Genomic DNA, 13840 nt, shown 5'->3' with positions numbered 1-13840 from the left:
TACACACAGGAGGCGGCATTTGCGTGCACATGCACATATCGATATAAAATCGTGTGCACATGTCCACATGTATAGCCGATTCGATAACACACAAGTGTGTACACAACATATGTTATAAAACCGCTGCGTCCATGTGCGCGTCAGCAAACGGGCGCACATGTGCGCCCTTCGCGCGCGGGTCTTAAAATTCACCTCTTTGCTTCTCAGCAGAGCATACTAATTGGGATTATGGTGAACTCTGAACAGAGATGGTTAGGTCACCCACAAGAAAACATGCTGATTCATGTCTGGAACCAGATTTAGTGTATAAGTTTGACTGTAATACTGAGTATTATGCAAATTAACCCTTTATGGAAAAACCCATTCAGGTGAGCGTAAAGCTCAAATCCTTGCAGGGACTCATTTGGATCCTACCAGTTTTTCAAGTGCCAAGGCCAAAGCATTTGTAGTAATTAAATGGAACTTGGTAGTATTGAGTATTGGGGAGTCAGTTACAAATAACTAAAAGAACAACATTTTAGAAACAAAATCAAACTATTGATTCAGCTTTAAGGACTTTGTAGGGTCTAAATTTCCCTATAACCTGTGGTTATGATTATATCCACAAGAATACAGTGGTGTGCCACAGGGATCAGTCCTTGGACCAGTTCTTTTCAGCATTTTTGTAAGCGACATTGTGAAAGGATTATTAGGAAAGGTTTACCTTTTTGTCAATGATACCAAAATCTACAATCTGTATGTATAATTTTTCAACATTATGTATGTATGGAAGCTGTTATCCGCACTGAATGTAGTGACTTTGCGGAATATAAGTTGTTTAATTAAATAAAGAAACTAACTAAATAAATAAATAACTAGCACAGATATGAGGGGGGATCTAGTGAAACTCGAGGAATGGTCTAGTGTCTGACAACTAAAATTTAATGCTACAAAATGCACTGTTATGCATGGGCTTAACATTTTGAACAAATGTATGCAGCAGTATATATGCAAGTATATGGCCGTGCGTAGTTTTGCCATAGTATTATAACTTTTGCATACCACATACGTATGTATTATAAAATACGTATATTTTTACCCCACAACATACATGCATATGTATGCTTATGCAAGAATACATGAAATGCATTGAAACCACATATAACAATGCATTGAATAGATGTACTTTCCTACCGATTTAAAAAATATATGGGGGGGGGGAGGAGATGGGAGAATATGGAGGAGACGCTGTGGGAGCTGCCGGGACATCTAGGAATGGTCAGCTGTTCCTTTTGCAATGGTGGCGAGTTGAGTGCAGCAGCCCTCTCATCACCCGTGAGTGGTGTGGTGTTGGCATTAAGCACCGCCTTGCCATCTATTTAATCAAGGGCCCTGTGGTGCACAGCCACCGGCGAAGCAGCCGAAGCCGCATGCCAAAGGGGCACGCCTGTACTGTCCGAAGTGGAGGAAAAGGAAAACTAAGCCGCTGGCCTCTTCTCCAATCCGTTATGATAAAGGGTTTCAGTGGATGATCAATTCTGGTGCACTGAGCCACCAAACAGTAACTTGAATGCTGTTTTCACCTTGCCTGGAGCCTCATTAAGTCCAGATGAACCCAGCCACCCAGGTCAGTCTGCCAGTATATGTTTGTTCGGTGGGGATATGCCTTCAACCGTGGTTATTGTCTTGGCTTCTGCTAGCCAAAAGGATGTGGAGATCATTTCAGCTGCTTTCAGTGGGTTGTATTTCTATCAGCCCAGTGAGTATATCTCATTTAGCTGCTGAGATCCCCTCCCTACTGTGATTCCCCTTATTTTTGAAGATGTGGGGGTAGCCAAGGAACTGGCGAATGTCACCATGACCGATTTATTGAGGTTGCTTGCTGAAGCGGACAAGAATCTATCTTTTATAAAATACAGAACACTTTACAGAGAGGACACTGGGTACATGGAACTGCCTCCCCATGGAGGTGATGGAGACACCATCACCTCCATGGGAAAGAATGGGATAAACAGAGTATGGGATAAACAGAGAAGATCTCTAACGAAGCAGCAGGAATTATAAAGCTGAATAGTTGGTATGGATGGACAGACTAGATAGGCCAGATGGTCCTTTTCTGCCATCAGATTTCTATGAAAATGAATTCAGACTCAGTGCAACCACAGTAAAATATTTGCTTCTTAGTAAATACAAACAAATCTTTCGTGCATAAAATCAAAATTTCACTGATGGAAACTGCTATTATGCTAGTGGGATGGTATTTTTACATAAAGGAACATGAGAGATCGTTATGATGAAATATACAGAGAGCAACAAACTTAAGGGGTCTGCTTATTAAGCTGTGTTAAATTTGAGCAGTAATGCATCAATTTTATTACCCACAATAACAGACAAGCATTACTAACTAATGAGATGCAAACATTTGGAAATACAAAGTGCCACACCAGCGTGAACATAAGAAGTTAACTACACTTCTGAAGGTGTGGATAAGATTTTGTGTGTTAACGCCATCTATGTTAAATTTAGCATCATTAACGTGCATTTGATTTCCTCATTCTAACAAATGAAACATATAGAAACATAGAAATGACGGCAGAAGAAGACCAAACGGTCCATCCAGTCGGCCCAGCAAGCTTTCACTTTTTTTTTCCCTATACTTATCTGTTACTCTTGTCCCTTGTAAGTGACTTTTTTTTGTTCTATTTCCCTTCCACCCCCGCCATCAATGTAGTTAGCAGTGTTGGAGCTGCATCTAAGTGAAGTATCTAGCTAATTGTTTAGGGGTAGTAACTGCCGTCATAGCAAGTTACTCCCACGCATGTTTATCCAGCCTGTGCAACTCAGTCCTTGTTGGTTGTTGTCCGAATATAAATTATCTTTTCAACAATCCCCCTGCCGTTGAAGCAGAGATCTTTTCATCATTCCCCCTGCCACTGAAGCAGAGAACTATGCTGGATATCATTGAAAGTGAAGTATCAGGCTTATTTGGTTTTGGGTAGTAACCGCCGTATCAAGCAAGCTACTCCCCTACTTTTTTGTGGAAGCAAATCCTTTTTTTTCACATTTCCTCTTGCTGTGTATTTTGCCTATCATTCACTCATTTTCATAATGCTTTATGTTAACACCACTTTAGCATGCATTAGGCAGCAGTGTTAACTACCACAGGTGTTGCGTGCACATAAACACTTGTGCTAACCTATGTTAGTAAGCAGGCCCCTTAATGAGCCTGGAAAGAATGCTGATGGAAAATAAAGACTTTCCCGAGAAAAGCTTCCATAATTTCACCAACATGAGGCAGAAGGGCCCTTGGTAGAGAAACTATAAAGTCATTCAATTCAAATCAGCTTCAGTATCTCAGATAATTCATCAGTGTAAGTGGGGTATTTCATTACCATTGAAGCAAACCCATGAACTTTTCCCTTTACCAAGAACAGCTCCTCTGTGAAGGACAAGCCATTTTTGAATTTATGATCATACACAAAGTTTCAATTCTTTTACTTTTATAGCATCAACCTATTCCTCTGTGCCATATCCAACATGAAGCTTTTCCCGCTCTTGGTTTCTGATTTCCTTTCCCTGAACCCTCTTCCCCACCCCGCCTCCTAATTCGAAACAGCCATATCTAAAGCATACAGAATAAATCTTACTTGAAGGGTGAAGGTAGATAATATCTTTCACTGTGAAGTCTCTTGAATGGCCTGTTTTGAGCAAGTCAGCCATGAAACTCAGGAGCAGGACCCAGGCCAAGCCCGGCCAGGGTTCCATTGCAGAGAGGGATCTCACTCATTCAGGCTTCCAGTGAGCTAGCTTCTTATAAATCGAGGGAAAATACACCTATAAACACAGATAAAGTCAACTAAGCATAATGAAGTTAAAAACGCAATAGCCATTCTAAGTAACTGATCTGACCATCTCTTCTAAACAGAGAAAGGCATAAATATCATTTGGTGCAATTCCATCAACATCTTACTGTAACCAGTGCTACTACAGTTCCATCGGGAACCATCACCTGGAAAATCCCATTCTGATTTTTATCAGGAGAGATTGAATTTTAATGGAATCCATCTATTTCCAACACAAAGACCAGTGAAAGGGAGCCAGTGTTAAAGATTTTCCAGCTAATATGATTGCAGCTTCATTTCATGTATCTGTTATTAGAAACCAGAAGATATAGGCATTAGCAGTATAAAGTCTAGGCTCAGTTACTCTGAAAGGGTGCCTACTTAGAGAGGAAAGGGGAGTTCTATAAACATAACTTTTTTCAAATGCATATCATTTTTTATTCTGTTTAAAGGAGTACTGTAACTTAGTTAATTCAAAACATCATGTTCTCAATGATTTCTGGTTTTGCTCTGGGTACTGCCTGCCTGCTCCTTATCCTTGTATTGTATCTAAGGGCAGACATGACCGGAGGAGTGGTGCAGTCCATTAATAGTCTCTGAATGGTGCCTATAGCAGTACCAAAGAACAGAGTTCCTGATGGTTGCCAAATTCTCAATTCATAAGAAAAATATTCTTATTAACAAATTATTTTCTCCACATAATTTTAAAAAGCATCTCTATATATCTATCTATATAGATATAGATAGATAGACAGAGATATATAATGTTCTTAAAAGGAACTGATGTCTGTTTGTCTGCCGCAGAGGACTAGAAGGCTCATCCGCATACTTCTCCCAGCAGCCTCAGCAAAGTAATCCAGGGGACACCATGAGCTTTCTAGGATTCAGCTTCCACAGCCCCACACTGTTTCCAGCAGCAGAGAACTGGAAGGCTTGTATTCCCAGTAGAGAACTCCAGAGGACAATTTGAGCCTTCTAAATTTCACTACCTGCATTCATTCTAGCACCATAGGACCTCAAAGTTCATTTACATACTTCTCCCAGCAACCCCATTAGAGGAATCCATGAGCTGGCTAGATTTCAGCTTCCAGAGCCCCTGCACTGTTTCCAGCTGCAGAAACCTAGGAGATTTATTTGCATAAATTGCTCAGAAACCCCAGCAGAGAACTGTAAAAGACACCATGAGCCATCTAGGTTACAGCTTCCACAGCCTAGCTTCCACCTTCTCCCTTCTTTCTAGCAGCAGAAGTTTGGAAGGTATGTGCCACAAAATTTCTACAACAGGTTTATTTGATATAATAATAGAGAATTAAGAACATAAAAACATGCCATACTGGGTCAGCCCAAGGGTCCATCAAGCCCAGCATCCTGTTTTCAACAGTGGCCAATCCAAGTCACAAATACCGGGCAAGTACCCAAAACCTAAGTCTATCCTATGCTACTGATGCTAGTAATAGCAGTGGCTATTTTCTAAGTCAGCTTGATTAATAGCAGGTAATGGACTTCTCCACCAAGAACTTATCCAAACCTTTTTTAAACCCAGATACACTAACTGCACTAACCACATCCCCTGGCAACAAATTCCAGAGTTTAATTGAATTAGTTCAAAATGAGGGTCAATAAGGTGTTTAACTGGGTAGATAGTTGTAGTATCTGGAGGATCACCAAAGAACAATATAAAATAAACTAACAGATTAAAAGTACTTTAGATTAGTTTCAACAGCCCTACTCCCTTATAAATATTAAGGGGCAGATTTTTAAAGCCCTACGTAAATCCAGGAGGATTTATGTGCGTAGGGGGGGTTACACACGCCGGGCCTATTTTCAAAAGGCCCAGCCGCACGCGTAAAGCCCCGGGACGTGTGTAAGTCCTGGGGCTTGAAAAAAGGGGCGGGGAGTGGGCGGGGCAGTCTGGGGGCAGGGCCGGAGCTCCAGGCACAGTGGCCATTTGTCGCTGTGCCCGGGATCACGGGCCAGCCGGCGGCGGTGCACACAACCTACGCCTGCCCGGAGGCAGGCGCTACTTATAAAATAAAGGTTAGGGGGGGTTTAGGTAGGGCTGGGGGGCGGGTTTGGTAGGGGAAGGGAGGGAAAGGTGGGGGCGGGGGCGGAAGAAAAGTTCCCTCCGATTTCGGAGCAGCCTTGAAAGGAACGGGGAAAGCCAGCAGGGCTCCCCAAGGGCTCGGCGCACGGAAGGTGCACTATTGTGCACCCCCTTGCGCACGCCGACCCCAGATTTTATAACATGTTGCACGCACAAATGTACGCCCGCGCGTAGGTATTAAAATCTGGCCCTAAATTGCTAGGAAATGAACAAAATTAAGATTCAGAAAGTAGTTCAGCACTGAGGTGACAACTATCTGGTGTTTTGAACTGAGTGCCATATATATTATTTTCTCTCTGTGAGAGGTTGAATGTGGGCAGTCAGTATAAAGAGCTCCTAGCTCTCATAGAACGAGTTTGATATTTGGAGACTAGAGTGGCTGGGGCTTGGGCTGCTGGGGGGTAGGGGGGGAGCAAGCTGTGCTGTTACTGAGGAGAGGAGCTTGGCTTGAAAGGGCAGGCATTGCTGGGCTGGGGGGAGAAGCTTGGCCTAAGGAGGCTGTTTCTACTGGGGCTGGTGGAATACAGGCAGTGCAGATGCTTCTAGGGAGGGGGTGAGCGGGGGAAAAAGCTGTGCTGATGCTGGGGGACAGGGCAATAAAAGAAACCTCTGAGAAATTTCCATGAGTGGCGGTGCATCATGCCTAGGCCTACACCTTGTACAAGGACCAGGTGTCGGGCCAGGGCCTAGATCTAGGTGTCGGAACTGGGCCTCAGGTCTGGCCCTGGCATTGGGCCTAGGCCTTGGCATTGGGGCTGAGCCTCAAGGATGGGGCTAGGCTCTGATGGATCCCCATGGATCAGGTAAATGTGGGCTGGGGAGGTTTCTGGCCCTAGCACTTTGGGGTTGGGTGGATGTTACAATCGGTAGTCTATGGGTTGCCCCATGGACCACCGCTCTTACCTTTTCCCCAGTGCCAGTCGCTCTACAATGCGGCAGAATGCCACCGACGAGTGGAAGACGCTAACAGCAACCCTTGCCCTGGACCGTCCCATCACTCTTCGATGCGGAAGGACAACGCTGCTGACTTCCTGCGTGGCGTGCTGCTTTAGGCGCATGCATGTCCCTCCTCAGAATTTAAAGGGACCACAGTGAGAAATCCCCCAAGGCTCCCACTGATGACATCTGCCACTGAGGCCTTCAAAAGGTCTCTCCTGATATGATTCCAGTGCCTCAGCAACAGATCAGCCTGCTTTGTTTGATGGTGAGTTGCCTGTGTCTTCGACTCCAGTTCCAGTTTATCTTCATCTCTAGTTCCAGCTTGTTTTTGTCTCCAGTTCCAGCTTCTGCCTTTATCTTCTGTTCCTGCAATCAGTCTTCATTTCTTCAGTGTATTTTGACTTCTGTCTTGCTCCTCTTCCTCCTATCCTGCCTCTCTATCTCGCCTTTCCCACGGATGGATACTCAATAATCGACCTCTGCCTGACTCTGGATTCTATCTGATTACCGCCTGCTACTGACCCTTGCCCATCTCAAGATACTCCAGTTCCCAGGTACTACAATCTTGTTATGTTGAAGAATCTCTGTCATCCACGGCACACGAAAGCTCAACCCGAGGGGAACGAGGGATGGTAAAGGCGAAGCTTCAGTTGGGTCTCTACCTCATCTAAGAACACCTACCGATGATAGGGACCTGCAGGTTGCACCAACTCTACCTTGGTGCAAGGATCCACACCTGCAACAGTGGGATTGTGCTCAGGGGAGCCTTAGAAGACCCTGCTTCCTTTTTTTTTTGTTTGGGGGGTTATTTAAAAATATTTATTTTGTTTCTATAATCTATAGAAATAAACTTTAAACAAAACAATACTTCAGGGGCAAAAAACCCCAAAAGTAAATAAAAAAAACACTGAAACAAAATGTTTTTCCCTGCACATCTCTAATTTATAGTTATTTAAAAGCACATACTTTTTTTTCTCCCATTCCATGTAGAGGGGAAAAAAAACTTAGTGAATCAGGCCCTTAATTTAAAAAAAATGTATATGTAATTAATTTCCTCATATTTTACCCCTATATTTTAAACTGCTTAAATTACACATGCACTTTTTATTCATGTAACAAGATCTTCAAACATAACTTATGTGGGGTATTTTGTGTTTGAATACCAGGTTGGTTTGTGCAGGTTAAAAAGTTGTGTGTGTACTCTTGTTAGGTATTTTACTAATATTGTACATTTTTATGGATATTATATTTGATACTGTCCTATTGATTGTGCAAATTCCAAAGAAGAGGTGAAGGAAGAGTATCTTCTTGATGGAAATTGTGTTGTGTTTTACATGCTGTTAAAATATCTGAGCACAACAAAAAGCATAAGTAATAATCAGCAAAATGAGTACTGGCTCCCCCCAAGGAAACATTTATATTAGCTAGAGAAAAATCATTATTTTCCCATTTTTCAAGTTTTTTGAGTATTAATTTATTTAAGAACATAAAAGGAAGAAATTTGATGTAAGAGACACAAATATATTTGTTGGAGCTTGCGTCGGCCTTGAGCTCGGGATGCTCAAGGCTTGGCAATTCAGTTACGCTGACAATGGAACAGAGCACAACCGGAAACTCTCCAGCGTGGGACAAAGAGTAGGTGTGCCCTTGCGGTGGGAACAGTCCAAGTCTGGGAGTCAGGAGCCTGGAACATAGACATGGAGCTTGGAACATAGATGTGGAGCTTGGAAAGTAGACATGGAGCTTGGAACGTAGACACTGGTGAGAAGCTGAGACGAAGACAGGAAACAGAGAGGGATGAGCAAGACCATCAGGCACCCTACACAGCACGTGGGCTGTATAGGGTGCACTGTTCCCTTCACACCCTATACAGCCGGATGGCTGGTCGCGGACCACGAGGAGGAGCGAGACAGGCTTAGGAAGTCTCTTAGCACAGGATGCAGTAACCCCTTGGATCCTCCGGAGTCGGGACTTGGAAGATAAAACTTGGAACTTGGAAGATCGGATTAAAAGCTGGGAATCTCCGGAGGCACGGGTCCTACAGAACCTGGAGCATTAGGACCGGATACATTACGGAACTTGGGACATCACGGAACATCAGGAACATCGGGACATCATGGAACATCGGGAACATCGGGACATCACGGAACATCAGGAATATTGTGAACATCAGGACATCACGGAACATCAGGACAGAGACCAAGAAGATACAGGAAGTCCATGGACGAAAATCAGGATGCCTGGTTAGGAGCTGGATATGAGAAGTCCTTGGGAGGACTAGCCCCTTGCCGAAGCAAGTTGGGACTGACTGAAGAGCCCTTTTATAGGGCTGGAAGTCAGCAACTCCCTGGGAGGAGTTCAGGAGCAGCCAGAGGGACCACTCCTTGCTGGCCCTTTAAATATAGAGAGAAGCCGTGGGCCCGCCCCTTAGGAGGCAAGGGGCAGGACTCTGGACAGCGGCCATGCTTGCTGCTGAGGAGACGGAGCAGGACTGGGCCAAGGAAACAGGCACAGACACAGACACACAAGGCGGCTCTCCTGCCACTGAAGGAGGAACTGAAGGCGGCCTCCCACTGCAGGCAAGTCTTAGAGTGTGGCCTCTGGGCCGTGGAACCAGATGGCGGTGGCGGCGGACCGGCCATATAAGGAGCTGCTTGCGGCTAGGCCCGCGAGCAGAACCACAACAATATTAAGTAAATCTGAAAGGACTATTAGAAAGCCATGATAGAAAACTGGGAAGGGAAGGAATGGTTATTGAGTTGGAATACAAAGAAATCATCCCCCTTTTAATGCAAAACACGAATGTTTTATCTGATGAAGTCTAGCTGCAAATATGATTTCCTTTATTTTAATGAATATAAATATATTAATTCATTCTAATATCCTTACAGCCTATGGCGCATGATATTTTCTCTAAGATATTATTCAGAGGGCTGTTTCCCAGTGTACCTCACTGGGCCCAAGGCTACGAATTGGTCATGTAGCTTGAACCTTTGCTGATTTTGATGCAAGCTATCACTATGCAGGCAGACCAGCCCTTCTCTGTCTTGCACCCCCATCCTTGGCACTGGGAGAAGTGGTCTGCATGAATTAGCCTAAGGGGTTGACCAATGGCAGCTGGAGGGGATTCTTCCTACCAATGTTGAGTCTTTCAATTACAGCAGGAGGTGGGGGTGGGGAGGGGGAGCCTGACTTGGGACAGACTGGAGACATAAGAATTTACTAAAGTCAGCTGCTGGCTACCCTGTCATCTTACCCTCTTCTTTGACTGGTAGAAGCTTTCCATCCACCTCATTCTTGAACATGGAATTTTGCCCTTGGAAGAGGGAATTATGGAAGTGTTGTTCTTATTATTTTGTTGCAGCATTGCAGTAGGAGGTTTGGGGCACGATAGGGAGCTCATGGCTATACCCATGAGTTATTGGAGAGAGAGCAGGGAATCTTAATTGGCCCTGATGGGTTTTTCTGGTCCTTTGATGACTACAATTAGGTCAGCATTGAACTTCAGCTATGGGGGGGCAGATCCATCCATACTCCGGCTTATGTGGCCAGGATGGGATCTCTCCCTATCTTTTCAATGCTATAAATGTTAATGCTTATGGAGGTCTGCCCATTCCTGATCTTTAATGGATAAGGTGGAGCTTCCACTATCCTTGGTGGGTACACATGCTGATCTATGTTTGTCAAAACAAAGCCATTGAAGGGGTGGCTTTGGATGGCCTTCCCCTACAGTGGACAGGTGCCTCCGACCACTCTGCTCCAGACTAACTTGCCTGAATTTTCAGATCTATCGCTCCGGTACACTTTGTGTTCCGACCTATGCTATGAGCCATTAACCTAAAGCCCTAGCATCCTGCAAATCTGCTGACTGTTCAAAATCTTTGAAGTCCGTCATTGCGGAGGTAGAGGCCACTACCAAAGCAGCAGGGACTGTCCTCATTAATGTGGACCAGTGCAAGGTGATGCATATAGGGAAAAATAACCTTAGCTGTAGTTACACAATATCAGGTTCTATCTTAGGAGTTACCACCCAGGAAAGAGATCTAGACATCATAGTGGAAAATACATTGAAATTGTTAGCTCAGTGTGCCGTGGTGATCAAAAAAGCAAACAGAATGTTAGGAATTATTAGGAAGGGAATGGCGAATAAAACGATGGATGTCAAACACATTATTCCATAAGCATTTTCCTCAACGAAACACAAGATCAGCCAACAAAGCCCTTCTAGCAATTCCACCAGTCTCCGCTGCAAACCTCTCAACAGTCAGAGGAAGAGCAACCTCAATAGCCGGACCATTTCTATGGAACTCGCTACCAGAAAATCTAAGGCTTCAAAATGACACAAAACTCTTCAAAAAGCTACTCAAAACATGGCTATTTCAACAAGCCTACAAAGATGGCATTGGTTAAGCTGACATCACCATAAATCACTCATCACGACATTATACACCCCACACTTACACCCCATTTACCCCCTCCTCCCGCCACTCAAGATGTAAAATAGAACATTCTATCAACTTTATCAACATCATTAATGCTATCAGTGTTACCTAATACAAAATGTTACTACTCTATTATACTTATATTTATTTGCTGCCAATGCCCCGCATCCTACCATATCTATATTTATACGTTCAAATGTTCAATTCCACCTGTTAGTTTACCGCATCACGCCGTCTCCAATGACCATGATGACCGTTATAATTACTGTTTGTTATAGTTACTGTTTCACGTTGATTCCAATGTTCAATATGCCAGGTATAGTTTATGTATTACTTTGTTATTACTGTAAAATGGAGTGAAGGACTGCTCCAAACTTCGGTATATAAAAACACACAAATAAATAAATAAATAAATAAATAATGTCTCTACATTGCTCCATGATGAGACCAATCCTTGAATACTGTGTGCAATTCTGATCACCACATCTCAAAGAAAATATAGTTGCACTGGAGAAAGTGCAGAGAAGAGCAACCAAAATGATAAGGGGCATGGAATGGCTTTCGTATGAGGAAAGGCTAAAGAAGTTAGGGCTGTTCAGTTTGGAAAAGAGATGACTGAAGGGGGATATGATAGAGGTCTACAAAATCATGGAAGTACTTGAATAAATTAATTTAAATTGGTTATTTACTCTCTCAGGCAATGGAAGGACTAGGGGGCACTCAAAGTTAGCAAGTAGCTCATTTAAAACGAATCAAAGAAAATTCTTTTTTCACTCAGCACATAGTTAATATCTGGAATTCATTGCCAGAGGATGTGGTTACGACAATAAAAAAGGTATGGATAAGTTCCTAGAGGAAAAATTCATAAACTACTATTAATTAATAAGCAATGGTAGCTTGCAATCTATTTAATGTTTGGGTAGTTGCCAGGTACTTGTGACTTGGATTGGCCACCGATAGAAACAGGATGCTGGGCTTGATGGACCCTTAATCTGACCCAGTATGACATATCTTATATTCTTATTTTCTAACATGATGAGCTTGGAACCTAAACGTCATGTCCTTCTCCTTCCAAAGGGTCCTTGTCCTTAGAAGAGGAGTCAGTGGATGCTAGTTCAGTTTGACCCAGAAACTAAAGAATCCATGGATATCATCTCGAACCCTCCAAGTTCCCAGATGGTAAATATGTACCTTCGTCACCCCAGAAGCCGAAGATAAGTGGTTTATAGAGGGGGCTAAGAAGAGGGAGTATTGTTAGGTTTGCCACCATGGGACAACCCCGCAAGTGGCTGCAGGGTTGTCCCATGGCCACTGCAGTAACCTGAGGCCTAGAGGCCTCCATAACTGTCACGCCCTCCCCCTTAGGCGCCTACGCACCTGATGACCCTGGCTGCGGCACTTGTTAATGACTCCAGGATCTTCTGCCCTATAAGAGGGCCTCATGGACCTTACTTCATCACCTCAGCAACAGGTTCCTTGCTTGTTCAAGCCTGTGCTCCAGCTTTGCCTCACTCCAGCCAGTCTTCAGCCTTGCTTCGCTCCAACCTGGTCTTGAGCCTTGCCTCACTCCTGCCTTGCTTTCAGTCTTGCCTTCGTCTATCCTTGCCTTCAGCCTTGCCTTCCTCCAGCCTTGCCCTGTCCTTCTTGTCTTTCTGTCTGGGCCTGTCTGTCTTCTCATGTTTGTCTTATCTGTGTCCTGAAATCTTGCCATGCTTGTCCTTCCTGTTCCCAAGTCCTGTCCTTCTGATTAGTCTCTCTAGTTCTGAGCCTTGACATACCCTTGCTGGCTGCCTGGATATGACCCTTGCCTTGCACCTTGCACTGTGACCACTTCCAAGTCAGCTGCCTGCCCTGACTCCTGTGCTGTCCCGGATTCTGGCCCACTCCAAGGCATGTTTGCCAGCTGTCAGCACAGACCTTGAGACTGTACCAACTGTGCCATAGCAAAAAGGGCTCAAACTCACACCATTTGTAACACTTGTTTTATCTGATCTACAGACATTCCTAGCTAGTACAGGCAGGAAAGTCTAACCCCAAGGGTTTAACAATGCAGTACATATTGCAGTGCAAGGTAGAGGGTACTTCAAAGCAGATTACAGTCAGGTACTGTAGGTATTTTCCTATCTCCAAAGGGCTTACAAATCTAAGTTTATACAGGAGGCAATGGAGGGTAAAGTGATTTGCCACAGGTCACAAGGAGCAACAGTGGAACAAAGTCAGCATGGCTTTACCCAAGGCAAGTCTTGCCTCACAAATCTGCTTCACTTTTTTGAAGGAGTTAATAAACATATGGATAAAGGTGAACCGGTAGATGTAGTATACTTGGATTTTCAGAAGGCGTTTGACAAAGTTCCTCATGAGAGGCTTCTAGGAAAAGTAAAAAGTCATGGGATAGGTGGCGATGTCCTTTCGTGGATTGCAAACTGGCTAAAAGACAGGAAACAGAGAGTAGGATTAAATGGACAATTTTCTCAGTGGAAGGGAGTGGACAGTGGAGTGCCTCAGGGATCTGTTTTGGGACCCTTACTTTTCAA

At 44.0% G+C, this 13840-nt stretch overlaps 1 protein-coding gene across 2 annotated transcripts in view; it reads right to left on the bottom strand.

Annotated features, from left to right (window-relative positions):
* LYPD6 (LY6/PLAUR domain containing 6) overlaps positions 1-13840 on the bottom strand; it is a 128186-nt gene that overhangs the window by 27984 nt on the left and 86362 nt on the right. For both annotated transcript variants that reach the window (XM_029605446.1, XM_029605447.1), the window contains exon 2: positions 3627-3813. In XM_029605446.1, coding sequence (XP_029461306.1) covers positions 3627-3744 — 118 coding nt within the window. In that variant the 5' untranslated portion in view covers positions 3745-3813. The remainder of the gene's footprint in view (positions 1-3626; positions 3814-13840) is intronic.

Source organism: Rhinatrema bivittatum, chromosome 6 (assembly GCF_901001135.1).
Source record: "Rhinatrema bivittatum chromosome 6, aRhiBiv1.1, whole genome shotgun sequence".
NCBI lineage: Eukaryota > Metazoa > Chordata > Amphibia > Gymnophiona > Rhinatrematidae > Rhinatrema > Rhinatrema bivittatum.
This window is presented reverse-complemented; position numbering and strand designations above follow the sequence as displayed.